The 17,845-nt window shown below is 40.0% G+C and overlaps 1 protein-coding gene across 2 annotated transcripts; it reads left to right on the top strand.

Moving 5' to 3' along the window:
* The first annotated feature begins 294 nt into the window (after positions 1–294).
* On the top strand, positions 295–14,980 carry LOC103029219 (zinc finger E-box-binding homeobox 1). 2 transcript variants are annotated; one of them, XM_007256469.4, is made up of 3 exons: positions 295–349; positions 5,200–5,294; positions 6,913–14,980. In XM_007256469.4, exon 3 carries the CDS (start codon positions 7,191–7,193, stop codon positions 9,768–9,770), a length of 2,580 nt encoding a protein of 859 aa, XP_007256531.3. In that variant the 5' UTR covers positions 295–349; positions 5,200–5,294; positions 6,913–7,190; the 3' UTR covers positions 9,771–14,980. The 2 variants fall into 2 exon arrangements, with proteins under 2 accessions (XP_007256531.3, XP_007256530.3); XM_007256468.4 differs by lacking the exon at positions 295–349 and adding an exon at positions 1,688–1,781.
* Positions 14,981–17,845: the final 2,865 nt, after the last annotated feature.

Here is a 17,845-nt window from a genome sequence, read left to right as displayed (position 1 = left end):
CTAATTTAAATAAAATGATGGTTATATGATTTAATGTTTGAAAATACACATTTATTTATTTTTTGTGTATTAATTAACAATGATACTAAAAACAGTTCCAAAAAAAAAAAAAAAGATTGTACAGATATATTATTTCAGTGTTATGCATATTATATGTGAGTGTATTGGGGTAAGGATGGTGGCGGATGTATAACTGTGTGACACCACACCGCCCCTATGCCCCCCCACTACCCCCCCGCCCCGCTCTCTCTGACCCCCCACCCCCCTCTTTCTCTCCGCCCCCTCATTCATTCAGATTTGGTCTTCCGGAAGTGCGCGAGGCTGGGGTTAGCCAGTGCTGTCTCGCGGGGTGAGAACAGTTTCATATTCAATATTATTCAGCGGATTCGCGCGGAGCCGGGCGCGAGCGGCTCTCCGCGCGCTCCGTACCGGCGACGGGGCTGCCGCGCGACCGATCGCGGGTACAGCGGCGCGGTTAGGGTCCGAAACTTTGAGGTAGCGGGCTGTGCGTGAGCTGCGCTGCGTGTGTGTGTGTGTGTGTGTGTCACCGGCTCGAACCGCGGTGAGAAAATGGCCGGTCGCGGGTTCGAGCCCCCGAGCGCGTGCCCGGCCGTCCGCCCCGCCGCGTGCAGGGGAGCCGCGCTGCGTCTCGCGCTGTAAACTCGCCGAGCGCGCGCGGGAGAGAGCTCGGGTCCGAGCGGCCATGACGGCTGACTCGCCCTCACCTCCCTCCTCCCCCCTCCCCCTGATACTGCTGCTGCTGTCGGACCTTCAACTCCTCGTAATGGCGTCCGTCTCTCTCTCTCTTTCTCCCTCTTTCTCTCTATTACACTCTTTTCTCTCTCTCTATCTTTATAACACTCTCTCTCTCTCTTACTTTATCTCTGTATTACTCTCTCTTACTGTATGTCTGTATCTGTCTCTCACTTACATACTCTCTCTCTCTCTCTCTCTCTCTCTCTCTCTCTCTCTCTCTCTCACTTATATGCCCTGTCGCTCTCTACCTCTCTCTTATATACTCTCTTACACGCTGTACACCTGTCTCTCTACATCTCTTTCTCTCTCTCTCTCATACTGTATGTTTATCTTTCTTATATACTCTCTCTTTCTCCCTGATCTCACTTATACTCTCTCACACACAATTATATATTGTCTCTACCACTCTCGCACTGTATGTCTCATTCTCTCACTTCTATTTACTTTCACTGTTTGTCTCTAATCTCTCTACCAGTCTCTCTCCCTAATACTCTCTCTTTCACTGTATATCTGTATCTTTTTCTATCACTCTTCCACATGCTGTCTCTCCCTTTTTCTCTCTCTTTTTTATTTCTTTGTCTGAACCCCTATTACTCTTGATATAATATTCTCTGTTACTCTCAACCTCTCTCTACCTCTACAACTGTGTGTCTATTACTCTTTCTAACTTTATATACTCTCTTTTTCTATTATTTTCTCTCTCTCTCTTTCTCTCTCCCTCCCTCCCTCCCTCCCTCCCTCCCTCCCTCCATGCACTGTAAAGAATGATAGTAAATAAAGAAGTGAAAATGGGCCGGATTGGACCAGGATTTGATGTGTCACTTCTGCCCACCGAGCCTCTCTGAGTCTCCAGCAGAATCGGGGCAGTGATGTAATTCAGTGTTATACAGTATTAGAACCCAACCCAGGCCAGCAGCTGCACTGTAAAAAAAAAAAGAAAAGAATGTTTTATAAAGTTTATAACTGCAGGATTATAAATGTACAAGGTTATAATTGTCTGTCATCCCTTCTGACTAAAAAAAACAGTATGTCAAAAAACAGTTGTTATATTTCGCAGTTTAAAAGTTTTGTCACAATGGAGTGTGCCAATGGTGCTTTGGGTTTATATTTAGTTAGAAGGAACGCATGTTTAGTAGTAGGTTGGTAATTTTGTGTTCTGTAATGTAGAAGAGTTTTGGGGTATTTTTAAGTAATTCTTGCCATGAAGAAAACTAATGACCCAATTGTAGCCTGGTTTTTCAGTCGTCGGCTGTTTTTTTTGTAGCTCGCCAACAAAAACCTCTGCTCAGAGGCAGTTTGGTGTTTATTTAGCGAACAGCAGCAAGTCACAGATGCCTGGCAAATATCTGGCAGGTTTAATATCTAGACCTGTTAGCTAATATGAGTCAAGATCAGTGAATACCTACAGCCAATGGGATTGCATGAAGAGGGAACCACTTGTGTAATTACAGTTTCTGCATGGTGTTTGATCTTTTGATGTTTTTGCCAATAAGGTTTCCCTTAGTGAGGAAAGCCCCTAACCTGAATTATCTAAATTGTTCATATATTCATATTATGAGGTATTTCATATTTCAAATGGAGTATCTGAATATTTTTAATAATTAAGTCAATTGCTCTTTTAACAAATACTGCCTTAATTTTATTTGCCTTAATTTTATAAATTGTATAAAAAATTATTTGAAATTTTAGCATATATATACACACACACACACAGTGGCGTGAAAAAGTGTTTACCACCCCTTCACCAAAAAAAATATATAATTACACTAAAAAAAATTCATTTCACTAGCCACAACCAAGCCTGATCACTTCCAAACCTGTAGAATCAATAAATCACTTAAATAGAACCTGTCTGACAACATGAAGCAGCTAAAAGATTATCTAAAGACATTCAAATACAGATGAGAAAGTAATTGACATCTGGCAGTTTAGAAAATTTTACAAAGTCATTTCTATGGCTTTGAGACTCCAGTAATCCACAGTAAGATCTATTATTTACAAATGGAGAAAACATGGAACACTGGTGAGCCTTCCCAAGGATGACCGGCCGACCAACCGAAATTAAAGGGTATGGACAACTCATCCAGGAGGTTACAAATGAAGAACAACATTTAAAGGTTAGGGTCAGTGTTAATGATTAAATAAGAGAAGAGAAGAGACTGGTCAAAAATGATCTCCATTGGAGCGTTCCAGGGCAAAAATACAGCTGAATAAAAAGAACATAGCGACCCATCTTACATATCCCAACAAACATCTTGATGAAGTTTGGATAAAAATTCTTTGGACTGATTTTGGTAGGTGTGTGTCCCGTTAAATCTGGCATAAAACTAACACATAATTTCAGAAAAAGACCGTTATACTGAACGTAAAACATGGTGGTGGTAGTGTGTAGTGTGATGGTCTGGTGCTGCTTTGCTGCTTCTGGGCCTGGATAACCTGCTGTAATAAATGGAACCAGGAATTCTGTTGTCTACCAGACAATCCTGAAGAAGAAAGTCTGGCCATCTGTTTGTGACCTCAAGCTCAGGTGTACTTGGGTTTTGCAGCAGGACAATGATCCAAAGCACACAAACAAATCCACCTCTAAATGGCTTAAAAGATGAGATGCTGTGGATGATGTTAAACAGGATGTTTATGCTCGCAAACCCCCCAATGTGGCTGTATTAAAACAATTCTGTAAAGAAAAGTGTAACAAAATTCCTGTGATGAGATGTAAAGGACTCACTGCCAGTTATCAGTAAAGTTTGATCAAATACTTTTTCACACAGGGCTTAATTTGTTTCGATTTTTTTTCCTTTAATAAATATAATGATCATTTAAAAAGTGACTTTTATATTAACTTTGTCTGCTATTAAAGTTTGTTTGATAATCTGAAAAATATCAGCATGACAAAAAAGAAAAAAACAAGAAATCTACAGGGGGAAAAAAACCTTTTCACGCAACTTTATATTCAATGTATGTAATATATATATATATATATTATTGGATTATTAAAAGTGTTTTTAATAGAAAATATATATACTGTTAGGTAAAGTTCTCTAAAGTAAAGGTTAATTTTATTCCTCTTTGTAATAATATGTTTATTCGTATTAAATATTGAAGTATTTATAATTGTTGTAAAATGACAGAAGTTCACTGTAAAAAATTATTACAGCATTTTACTGTATAATAAGAATAATAATTTACTGTAAACAGGTCTTCCCCGCATAAATAAATACATTACAATATTATAATAATTTTAATACATATATATATATATATATATATATATATATATATGTAGTAAACCTCCATTTATTTACAGTAACATTTTCAGCAGTGCGGTTAGCAGCAGTGCTAGCTGTGGTTAGCAGTGATTAGTGACAGCTGCGGTTAGCAGCAGAGCTACTCACGGTTAGCAGCGCAGCACGTAGCTCTGCTAACTGCAGCTGTCACTAAGTGCTGCTAACTTTTGTTCATTATCTAAATAGATGACAGGAACCAATAGGGAAGCATGGGTATTATGGTGCTACGTTCTTTAAGTAAAATCTATTAAAATACAGCAGCTAAAAAAATACTTCAGTGAGTGTGAGTTACAAAATGTGTATTAGCATTTATTCAGCACATGCTCACTGATGAACTTGAGAGTGTACTCAAGTGTATTTAGTTATAGAAGTCGTTAATATGAAATTGCAAATTTACGAAAAGGGTTAAATGAATGGGTTAAATAAATAAGATTCTTTTTAAGTAAGTGAAGTTCCCTAATGTTGTTTGAGAAAGCAGTGACGTTACCTTTCATAGTGTACTCTCCTAGACTATCCTAGAATCAATTGTGCATCACAATAGCTTGATTTAGGGTGTGTTGGTGTGCCTTTGGTAACATGAGGATGCAGAAAGCATGCCTTACGTGGTTCGAAGTGTTCAAAAGGCATTAACTAAGCAGTTTATGTAAGAAAATGGCAATGAGCGGATTTGTTCACTGTGGTCAGGGTTTTAATCAGTCAGTGGCGCACTTGCTTTTTTCACCGCCAAGATAGAAACACGCCATATATTTACCTGAACACACCTCACCATGCCATTCAGTGTAAATATATTCCTAATCTTCGACGTTATTTTAACAGCGTAGATGCTAGGTGTGAAAATAGACCATTGACGGGGTGTAAGATAGCTATGTGCATCAAGACATGCCTTGTGCATGGTGTATGATAGGGCCTAAATACTGTTTAAAACATTATGTCATCTTCTTTTAATGCTCACCATTGACCTTTGTATGCTGGCTGTCTGGCAGCAGCTTGGTGTTAACCTGTACCGTAGAAACTTTGGTTCATCTCGGCGGTAAAAAAGTAAACAGAGCTGAGATTTGATACTGCAATTTGATGGAAATGTAAATGATTTGATATCAAAATACATGTCTTTTGCACACTCCTGGTGTTTTATAATTCTGTGATTTGTGATGTTTTGTAGGGAACAGTAAGGAAGAGCAAGCCTGCTGAGATTCATGAGATGACTTGACAGCTCTGAAATGGCACTGTAACTAAAATCTGACATCAGTCAGTGTGGTGAGTTCAGTAATTACTATTGCTTTATATGTTAGCATGAAAGAGTGAAAACCACACGAATAGGGTGTTCTAAAAACTTTTGACCGATGGTTTATGGCATAATCTGAAGCATGAAATTCATAAAATGTTTAACCAGTCCCTGTCTCCGAGCAGTCCCCTTAATTAATAATTAAAAATGATTTAAATGCAGTCTTTAACAATAATAATTAAATTTAGTTTGTTGGTATTGGCAGCTTCTTTTCCATTGGCTGCTGGAACCATCTATTTGCATGTGTCCTCCAGTCACTGGGCTGAATGTTCTTTGTAAGCATGTAAGAGTGCAGGTTTACGGCCGAGGCTGTTTTGTATTCATACTGTCCCTGTAGCTCTTGACAGCGCTGCTGATTGGTCTTTTAAAAGGTTATTTGAATCAAGAGCAACAGCTGAGACCAAATCTGTTTAGCATTTAACGAAATTACATCACTTATCACGGGAATGTGTACAAGCTCTAAAGCTCAAAGTCTCCTTTATATGTATACTTTTCTTTCTTACATCAGTTACATCACCTTACAGTAGGGGTACATTAATTAACAGTACATACCACAAATACTGATATTCTTACACATTTATAACCTATAGAGACAGGCTAGACACCCTGGTATCACTTTTGAATTTTAAAACTAATTCAAATAAATGGGTGGGCGAAATGTCCCTAAAATAATCACGATATTTCATGGTTTTTTCGTGATAATAAGAACACACTACTGCAAATTAAATGTAATTATTGCATACAATATGATATGACACACCCCTAACTGATATATTAAAAAAATACAATAATTTTATCAGATTTGTAACATAAGTCAATGATCCAGAATGTCATGATACTAATAATGCACTCCAAATATCTCAATATATCCAGGATTAAAGTAAATTAAAGGATACTGGACAGAAATAATCTGTCTCTAGTATATATATAATGGGATTTTTTTTAGAGTGTGAATTTTTTTCTTCATTAAGGTGCTTTTATCTGGGGAGCTGTTAACTTGCAGTTTCTGAGGCTGGTGACACTGATGAACTTAAATTGTGCAACAAAGGTGACTGGTGCGGTCCTGATGAGAGCCAGTTTCATCATAAAATTTTTGATGGTCTTTGGGACTGAATTTAAAGACACTTTCAAAGTCCATTATTTTTTTTTGGATTGACTGACCTTCATTTTCTTTACTTAGTTGAGAGGTTCTTGCCATAATATAGATTAGAACATTACTCAAATAGATCTATTCACTGTATACCTGTAACTCTACCTCTTCACAACTTTACAACTGATGCTCTCAAACACATTAAGAGACAAGAAATTCAAGTAATTAACTCTTAAACAAGTTCAGCACTGCTGTTAACTGAAAGTCAGATCTGTTATGTAAGCAAGAGGTGCTACTTTGAAGAACTTAACATATAAAATATTCTGGTTTGTTTTATTTGATTAAGTCTTTTCTTCATAGTTTGGATGACTTTAGAATTAATCTACAATGCAGAACAATTTTAAAATAATGGAAAAACTCCTGAATTTGAAGGTGGGTCCAAATTTTGACTGATAATGCAAGAGTTTCTTCAAGTCTGCTGTTGTTTCTCTTTTTTCCAGATTAATACCTCTGACCAGTAACATGGACAGAGACCAACATCTGCATCGATGGTCCAAGAGGCTTTGGAAGAAATGCTTTTGCAGTTTCTCAGGTAGTAATAAACTGACCGCTTCAGTGAGCATCAAGTGACATCATTGCAGATGAACAGATGAAGTTCGGACACTCATGCTTCAAACATCAGAGGAGATTAGTCAGGACCTTATCCATATCAGAGAGTGACCTTGACTCCTTAAAAACAGCCAATCAGATCAGAGGAGAGCGATAAGTTGGGTCCTCAATGGAATGTGAACCTGAAGACCAAATCCTCCAAACTGTCCCCTCCATCTCAGGGGTCTCTCAAGAGCAGGATGAAGGAAGCCCTGATGGCAGAGACGGTTACAGCAAGAAATCACCAAAACCTGACTCTGATCCAGTTTCAGGCAGCGCTGTTCAGTCAGGTCGGGCTGTCATGAATGGTGCCACATCTCCAACAACCAAAACAGACACTGTACCAATAGATTCACAGTTAGAACCCAACTGCATGTCTGAAGACAGTTTGGCAGAAATGAAGGAACCAGTTACCAAAGCGAATAATTCAAATTCCAACCTCTCATCTAGCAAAGTACCAGAGATTCAAGTTCAACGACAATCCCCTCCACCAAGGACTAGTTCTACTAGTAGCAAAGAATATGATGAGGGATCTAGTTCCATTACCAAAGAGGAGGTTCAGATCCAGGACTGTGCTCAGGGTGTTGACTCTGCTGATGAATACTCTGCTACTCACGGGAAAAGTAAAAACGAAGACGCAGAGGAGCTGGAAATAAAAAGACACTGTATCACAGAAAGACCAGAATTCAGTCAAGCTGACTGTAACCCCCAAATCCTGCTTTATGAAAGACAGCAGGGATTTGATTTAGCAATGCAAAACGACGCTCTGACTCACTCTACATCAGTACCGGTGCAGGAAGAGCTGTGCGAAGCTCTGGATTTAAGCCTGCCGAAAAAGACGGGCAGGGATAAAGAAAAGTGTAAATGGGTTCTGGATTCTGGATATGAGGGTTCCTTACTGATGGAGGTCGATGAGATTGAGGATGACACCCCACTTATAGAAGTAGAGCAAGATGAGGATGAGGAGGAAGAGTGCTGGATTGAGGATGCAAACAGATCTTTCCACTTGGGAGAAGATTGGGATCAGCATTCTGTTTCTCACATAGCCATACCCTCTCCTCCAGCTGGAACCTGCTTCTCACCTCTTGATCCCAATGATACGCTGCTCATAGACGACCAAGGCATTCCCTACACTCTCACTTCTGATGGTCAGAAGGTTCCCCAGATAGATCCTTCAGAGATGCCAAAGGATGTGCTGAGAAGTCCTATATTTGCCCAGTTTGCACAGCTAGAGGATGAGTCGATTGGTCTGCACCAAGATGCTGACCCTTCCCAGGAGACGCCTCTTCTAAATCTGTCCCTGCGGGAGTCATCTCCTGTCCTTTCGGTAGAAACTTCGCTTGAACCCTCGAATGAAAAGTTAGAGAAGGCATCTTCCGCTGCATATACTACCGCTGAGACTACATCCACAGCCGTGCCGGTCATATCTAACTTGCCTTCCCTTCCTATTCAGATTGTGGCTAGTAACACTGGATCAAACACTCCTATCCTGCTTCTCCCGCAGTCTCAGCTTCAGACGCTTTCAGCATCAGCAGCAAATGCTAATCCAGGAGTCATGACCCTGTCGCTACCTTTGGCACTTGCCCAGAACGCTCAGTCTTCCTCTTCCTCTGTCTTTCTTGTTCTTTCATCTCCTCAAGTTTCTCAGATTTCCGCCACATCTTCTGTTGCACTTTCCTCAGCTTCAGGTTCCCTCAGCCTTAAACCAGAACCAGTCTCCTGTACTACGGCTATAAACCTCTCAGGACAAAACAAGCCGTGTAATTGTTCTCCTGCCCCTACCTCACCCATTCCTTCTGCTCCTTCAAGCACTGCTTCACTGACCTCGAAGAGTCTCACCAAGCAAGTTAAAACCGAACCCTGCACTGACTCACCCACTTCCTTCCAGGAGGCGCTAGTCAGATTAGCGGTATCTGCCATACAAAAAGCAGAAAGCCAACCTAAATCTGTTGGGACACCTTCTGTTGTTACAACCTCAACCAATGACGAAGTGACCGAAGCGGGCTCCCCCTCAGCAACTAATGTTGCAGAGGCTGAACATGTTTTATTGCCAGTCTCTGAGCCAACTTCTTCTACGCCTGTGGACCAAACAGAATCTTTGCGAAGTCCCACCTCTGGTGATGACCTTCCGCCCCCATCATCCGCTTCACCTCTTCGTCCACCTTCACCCATATTCCCAACCAACCATCCGAAAAACCAGGATCCGCAGGGACTAGGCCAACGTCGCATCCTCTACTGCCAGTACTGCCCGCGGGTCTTCTACTACCTCTCAGACCTCGAACGCCACTCCATCACACACTCCCAGAACAAGCCCCACGTGTGCCAGCTCTGTGGCAAAGCCTTCAAACGCTCAAGCCATCTGGAGCGGCACAAGCACATCCACACAGGTCAGCGGAACTTCGTGTGCCAGCTCTGCCCGCGGCGATTCCGAGAGGCGGCGGAACTGACCAGGCACCAGCGGGTGCACACAGGTGAAAAGCCTTTCCAGTGTCTGTTGTGCCACATGCGGTTCGCCGAGCGCAACACTCTGCGGCGGCACACCAAACGCAAACATCAGGGTCAACAGCAGGAAGCCATGAACATGAAAGTGAAGCTGGAGACCGAAGGGGTCTCCGCTCTTGGCGTTCAGGGGCAGCAGGAGGAGAATGCAGAGTGGTACAGCTCTACAATGACTGAAATGGACTCTGACAACGACACGGGGGGAGAATGAAATTTTAAAATATGAGATTTATTTTATATTTATATTTAAACTGATAGTTGTGCAGTTTCCACTTACCTTGAAATGTAGTCAGCCAAGTACTTTACTTTTACATTTTCTGCTTTCTGCAATTTTGAAGCCTAAAGAAAACTAGCTCACTTAAAAATGAGCATTTACAAATGTGGACAACTCTCTAAATTGGCAGGGGTGGTGAGGTCAATTTAGCTCAGCTTTAAAGACATATGTGTTGGTGGTGGGTTTGAAGTTGTTGGTCACAGAGATGGAGGGAGTTTTTAAGATACAGTATATTGGTTTTGAAACAGTGGAAGCAGTGTTCAATATTCTTTGAATTTTATAAGCCAGGTTTAGGAAATTCTAACATTAGCCTGGTTGAACTTACTAACCTGCAGATTGGTGGCTAGTAGGGATGGGCGGTGTGGCCCTAAAATAATATAATAAAATAATATTTCTGGGTATTTTGGGAATAATATTTTTCCTGATGTGACAAAACATTATAATATGTTATGGAACAGTCCTAATTGAGATAAAATATTTTAAAATCAAACTAATAGTAGATGTTAATTTATACAGATTATTCCACCTCAAAACTTTATTTGGGTGAGTAAACTTAGAATTCCAATATTTTGTCCAAGCTAGCTAGTACAGTTCAATATACTCCCCTCTGAGCGGCGAAAGTGCTAGCGCTACTAATGTTAATACTGCTCCAGCCTCAGTGCTGGAGAAACTTCACTGAAACTCCTTTATAAGTTTAAGTTACTGTACTTCAGCAGAGTGGCTTTACTGCTCCTTAATACCTGACTGGAAAAAAATCATACATAAGGCGCACTGGATTATGAGATGCACTCACGATTTTTGGAAAAAATCAATGGATTTTAGGTGCACCTTATAGTCCGGTAAATACGGTACCCACACAGCACATTCAGGACTAAAATCACACCTCCCCATGTAAAACTAATCCTGCCAGAACAGCACTTTAGTCTTTAAAGTGTAAAATCTCTCTCTTAAGCACTGTGACCACTTTAGTTAGATAGATAGATAGATAGATAGATACTTTATTGATCCCCGAGGGGAAATTCTTGACATCCAGCAGCAGGTGTGTATAGTACACAAAGTTACAAAAAGTAAAAAAAAATATATATATATATAAATGATACATATAAATACAACAAAATAAAAAATAAAATGAAATTATAATAGTACAGTCTTTAGTGTGTGTGTGTGATGTAAAATGGAGGTAGTGCAGTTGAACACAATAGACAGCGAACACCAGTTGATGTGCATAAAGTAAGGATAAGGATAACTGATGTCCGCCATACAGAAAGTGCAAACACAGTTATATAATAATTTAAATTTAGCAGTGCAAATGATACGTAAACAGTAGATGAATGAACTAGTGAATGAAATACTAGTGCAAAATAGGGTAGAACTATAAAAATAGTGTTATGGGCATCAGCAAGATAGTGTGACCATAGATGGGGGTGTGTCCATGGTGTGGCCAGAATTGCTGGAAAGAAAAGGTGTCACAGAGTCTTCAGTTTGCTGTGCTGAGATGAGTTGAAAAGTCTTATGGCCTGAGGGACAAAAGACTTTCGAAGTCTGTCTGTGGAGCAGGACTGGGACAGCAGTCTGCCGCTGAATGAGCTCCTCTGCCTGGTGATGGTGCTGTGTAGAGGGTGGTGAACATTGTCCATGATGTTCAGCAGCTTGCTGAGGGCTCTCCTCTCTGCCAGTGGTGTTAAGGACTCCAGCTCTAGTCCCAACACAGAACCAGCTTTCCTCACCAGCCTGTTCAGTCGTCCAGCGTCCCTCTTGCTGATGCTGCCTCCCCAGCACACTACAGCGTAAAAATTAATTAATCTGGCGATTAGGCTCATTTTTATTTGATATAGTGTTACATATCATTTTTAGTGACTCAAAACAATCTGATCATTGTAATTGGTGTATAAATTTGGATATATATCCTTATATATCCTTATTTAACTACATTATTATCTTATCAAACTAATGAAGCAGACTTTACATCAAACAAGTATTGGCTGATGTACATTCAGGGTAAGAGGTGAAACTGTATGTATTTAATATATGATTAAATTATGCTTGCAGTCCTTTTTTCATATACATTCCTTTCCTTGCTGCTTTCACCAGATTAATTTATCTTAATTTAATTCCACAGATGATTAGATTAGTCAGTGCTGTGGCTGTGCTATTTAATTTCAGTACTGTTGCGTTTGACAGTAGGACAGTTGCTCTGAAGAGGTTGTTTTACCCTTCTTGCTTCTGAGATTGGCTTGTTTTGAACGGAGTATAATTCCTGCTCTGGTAGTGTGAGCTGATTTGCTGTCAGAGATCAGATATACTATGTCTACTGAAGAGATCTCTGGTAAGCTTTCAGCCCTTCACAAACAGAGCTGATTGGGAGTTTAAAAAGTTTGCTGTGTGTTCTGCCATAGAAGGACCACTTTTTTGATATAATATATTTGAAAATTCCCATTAAACAGAAGACTGTGAAAGCCTTACAAGATTTAGGGCTGCCCGATATTGGAAAAGTTTGACATTGCATTGTTTTTTTTCGGTGATATATATTACAATATTACACAATGCAGGACCCGTGACATCACCAGGCCCGCCCCCACCCAAGCAGAGATTAAGACCGACCAGAAACTGAGTCAACGCTTTAGAGTCAGCCAAGCAGTTAAAACACAAGGAAAACAGCAAAACAACAATAATCAAGCATTTAAATGGTCTTTTAAATGTTAAATATAAGCGTTTTTTTCTGGGATTAAAAGCGTGCTTCTGGCTGTAACTGGAAATATCTGCGCAAAACTGTGCAGAACTAAGGTGCGCTCCCCCTCCCCTCGCCCTTCTCAGCAGCAGACAGAGACGGCGCTGCTTACTCAGAATGCTGTGTATCTATGGCAAGCCAACTAAGCCAAAACGTGTTAGAAAGAAACGCCTCCACACGTAAAAATATCACGTGTACAGGCGGTAAAACTGTTTGTGTATACACGTCTTGGCATCTAACATCCAATCAGTAAACACGCCTATGCATACATTTGCATTGTAATAAGGCAGCCTGACCACACCTGATGTCAGGCAACGTATTGTATTCCATATTCATAAGACGCTTATGTGGGTTACAACGCAGTGTCAACGTACCGTGACATAGCCCCTTACATACTCATACACACTCTGCACGTAAGGTCCACGTAACTGAAACGTTGTAATCATGTGACTATGATGTACCCCCTATTTCACATCTACCTCTGTACAGGTAATAAAAAGCATGTGATATACAGACTGCATAAATTTACATAGTCTACACATAAAAAGATCACGTCTGTACACGTAAAATATAACGTCTTTATCTGTCAACACGTGATATTTTACGTGTGGACACGTGATATTTTTACGCGTGGAGGTGTTTCTTTCCCACACGTTTTGGCTTAGTTGGCTTGCCATATGTATCTACTTGTGTCAAGAATGAAAACACTGCAACATGACATTGTTTTTATTGCCTTAGGCGACATTGCACATCCCACGATGTGACTATTGCGTATTCGCACATCGCGATAACGATGCTTAAATGGTATATCGTGCAGCCCTAACGAGAATCAATTACATTAATTAGATTAACAGCTAGCATGCCAATGTTAACTGCTCAACTGGGAACCAAAAAGCTTTGTCCACAAGTTCTGTGTGGGCTACAAATATGGGGACATTCGTTAATTGGCCAATGATTGGACCAGGACTAAACATGGGCCACCTCAAGGTTCTACACCAGACCTGGGCATTGTACGGCGTGAGACTGTTGGTAAATTATAAGGGAATAGTAAATCTGTCACGCTATCTGCACCAAAAACCTGTGTGCGTGTCTAAGCGGTGTATTACGGTAGCCGCGTGCACAGCGGAGCTGGATGAACAGAGCCTTTTTTTTTTACAGCTAAATAAACAAAATTTATCCAGATCTAATCAACCAATATACACCAGAAATACAACTAGCTATCTGTAGATCAGTGTAACATTTTATAAATATTTGTCCTATAAAATAAGCAAATTAAATCATAAAAAATAACTGCTGAACATTGTGTAACATTGTTCATTGTATCCAATATGTATGTTTTCAGTAATAATACAGAAAAATAAGATATGAGTTTGGTGCCCTACAAAACAGGAAAATCAAAGGGTTGTTATATCACACCACTAAATTCTTCAAGATCTCTTTTTCATGTATTCAAGATATACATTTCAAGTGATATTACTGTATCATTTTAAAGTAATGGGATGCCAAACTTAGGAAAAACTATATTCAGTTGTTCATAAAACAGTTGTTCACGCCAAAAGCTAGATTTCTCTCACTAAACACAAAAATAGAACTGAGGTAAAACAAACAAATGCATTTATTGCAAGTAAAATTTTCATTAATGTCTCATTTACTGTTTTTTATATTGGAAAGGGTTATTATAACTAAAGTACAAATGTTTATCGAATAGCCAACCTCCGTTCTCCCCCAAGAATTCCCAAATACATTGCTTACAATGCTAGCAATAAGGGCATATTTTTTCACTATTGAGAAGCTCGAAGCAGCTCCACACTTCACTGGTAGAATTTTGAAGACTCTGGCATTTAAAATGAGGAAGCACCAGCATTTTGCTGTTACTGTTTCTTGTGGACCAGAGTCCCTAGTGTATTCAGATAAATCTTAAAAAAAAAAAAAAACGGACAAGACTTATTGCTTGTAGGTGATCCATCATTATATTTTTTTCTTCAGTAGGAAAAAAATTGCCCTGCTTCTGTTCAGAAAACGGTAACTTGCTCTTACAGCCTGCAACTCCATATTGAAGCAGTCAATTACTATACAAAATAACTGCAGTCCCCAGGGAAGGTGAGAACCTTTACAGTGCGCTGTAAAGGTTTTCTACAGTCACCACATTAATTAGTACATAGTCCAAAGTCTTCTAGCAACTAAAGGGTCTTAAAAAAATGTTTCTTCTATGGCAGAACCCTGTGTGGTACCATTCTGGTTTGTTATAGAGTGTTGACACTCAGAGAGGAGGCTTATACTGGTTTATTATTTATTAACTGTGAGCAGATGTATTTAATGATGTTTTATTGCCCTTCGTGCCTTCAATTATTGTTTTTGTGTTTTTCACTGCAATGAGGAACACTGTCTCCTGTAGTATAAATAATTCTAGTGCACCGTGTTCTCCAAAACCACGCTGAATGCTTTATAATAAGTGCTTCTGTGTAACGTTCTGCTGTGAAAAGAGTGAAGATCCCCACCCACCAGTGATGCTCAGGATGCAGGAGGTTCTTGACAGGAACCTTCACTTCAAATTATACGCCATACACTCTTACTAAATATATGTATAAATAAGTCATACAAATGGTTCTTTGAGAGATACCATGGAAAAGGCTTTTTTGGTCATGGCCGAAAGTGTTGGCACCCTGAAACTTTTCCTAAAAAAAAATTCTCAGAAAATGAATGCAATTAATTGTTATTATTGGAACAACACAAAAAAAAACAGAGAAGAAAACCATGGTTGATATAATTTCACACAAAAAAAAAGAAAAAAGAATGTGCCGGACAAAATTATTAGCACCCTCAAATTATTATTTCTAGCACATCCTTTGGAAAAAATAACTGACATCATTTGCTCCCTGGAATTTTGGACAACTCTTCTTTTGCAAACTGCTCCAGGTTTCTCATATTTGAAGGTTTTTTTCTTCAGACAACAATTTTAAGATATCTCCTCAGGTGTTCAGTGGGATTTAGACTTGCACTTGTGCTTCGTTTCCATCCATCTCTAGGTTCTTTTTGAAGTATGTTTGGGGTCATTGTCCTGCTGGAAGACCCATGATCTACATTGACCCAAAGTCTCATGTGGACTTTAATCTTAAGCTCTTTCCACACGTTTTCAATTGGGTTACGTCAGGAAACTTACTAGGCCACTGCAACACCTTGATCTTTTCCCTCTTGAACCAGGCCTTGGTTTTCTTGGCTGTGTGCTTGGGGTCGTTGTCTTGTTGGAAGGTGAAATGATGACCCATCTTAAGATGCTTTATGGAGGAACAGAGGTTCTTGGCCAAAATCTCCAGGTAGGCTGTGCTATTCATCTTTCACTGGATGGTGGCCAGGCCCCTTCGCTGAGAAGCAGCCCCGCAGCATGATGCTGCCACTACCATGCTTGACTGTAGGGATGGTATTCTTGGGGTCGTATAGAGTGCCATCTTGTCGCCAAACGTCATGGGTGTGGTTGGCACCAAAGACCTCAATCTTGGTCTCATCAGACCAGAGAACCTTGAACCACAAACTGTAGACGAGCCTTGACATGGCACTTTGAAAGTAAAGGTACCTTACGGGCTCACCTGGAACAGAGACCATTGCAAAGCAGTACGTTACTTATGGTATTGACTGAAACAAATGTCCCCACCGCCATGAGATCTTCCCGGAGCTCCCTCCTTGTTGTCCTTGGGTCAGACTTGCGGTTCGGACCAGCCTGGCCTCGGCACAGGAGGAAACTGAAAGGCTATCCAGGCTGTGGAAGGTTTGCAGTAGTTCCATAAGCCTTTCACTTCCAGATTATGCTTCCAATAGTGGAGAGAGGTAGGCCTAATGTGTAATGTGTAAACCTACCAATTGTGCAGGGGGTTGAATACTACTCGGAGGCACTGTATATGTAGAATGATTATGTGTCAGCAGTGGGTTCCTCCTGGGTCTTCTGGCATTGCGTTTTATTGCACACTGACACTGATGCAACCTGAGCCTGCAGGACAGTGTGAATTTCTTTGGAACCCAATTTTGTAAAGGTCCCAGTAATTTTGTCCGGCCTATTTTTGTAGTGAAAGTTTGGGAAACTCTTTTTTCCATTTTTTTGTGGTCCAATAGAGAGCCAAATTTACCCAAGCGAGTAAAGTTTTTGAAGACTCCTTAAACTGTCATGCATCTATTTTACAGAAATGCTTCTTTATGGATCCAAAAATCCTGAAAGAGGAACTGCATAACATGCATTTTGCTCTTTTTTTTTACCCCATATTTTTCATACATATGACATGAATAGCAGAGATATGCTGAATAAGTTTATCAAACTTTTTTGTACATTACACAGAAATAACATTTTCCTTATTGGCTCCTTGCATCCGTTATTTTCATAAAGGGTGTGTCCCTCCAACAATCCCTCACCATCACTGTGTGTAGTCTTGCCCACAACTGCTTCCTTCCATTGGGTAACTTCTTATATGTTGTATTATGGTTGATTGTTTGGCGACTCTGTGTTGTGGGCTGTAAGAGCTAGTTACCATAAACTGTTTAATTACTTTCTCCTATTGCAATGGGAAAATAGGCTGGCAGAAAGCGAACCATTTTTCTGTATTAGGAGGAAAAAAAGCATATAATATGACGTAAATGAAGAATTGCCTACTGGTAAGTATTAACTGAACACCCATGTGAATGTAGTCCTGGTGGGAAAGACTACACACTGATGGAGAATTAGTAGTAGGGGAAACACAGTCCCATTATGCAAATAAGGAATGCCAGAAACCAATAGAAAAGATGAAAAGATGTACCTGAGTGATGTAGTAAATGATAAAAATATCATCTCCAAAAAGGCAGAATTTGCTGTGTGAGGTTCTGGGGTTAGTGAAGTGATGTAGAACTTTTGTTCTTTAGGAGTGTCATCATAAAATTTTAAAATATGAAAGTTACTCTAAAAATATATATATTTTAGTATTTTCTTTTAGTGGCATCCCTCAAAGAACCCTCTGTTGGACCTGTTGGACCTAATTTTTCACATGATTGAAGTGAAGAGCCTGTAATTAGCGTTTATAGCCAGATTTGCGACGTTCAAAGAGGAAATCTGAGATTGTTTGCTCTTTAGACTTGATTTCCTTCCTGTGGCTTCTGCTTAAGCGAAGTGGCCATTCTGCAGAGTAAATAAATATATAGTGCTAATATATTAATATATTCCCCTGTAAATAACAGAAGATCAGCCCGGGTCCGACGGCCTGGGGTTAATTTGAACTCTCTATAGCTTGTATTTCAGATTTAATTAGAAATCGGGAATATTTGC

The sequence above is a fragment of the Astyanax mexicanus genome, chromosome 6, assembly GCF_023375975.1.
Source record: "Astyanax mexicanus isolate ESR-SI-001 chromosome 6, AstMex3_surface, whole genome shotgun sequence".
NCBI lineage: Eukaryota > Metazoa > Chordata > Actinopteri > Characiformes > Acestrorhamphidae > Astyanax > Astyanax mexicanus.
This window is presented reverse-complemented; position numbering and strand designations above follow the sequence as displayed.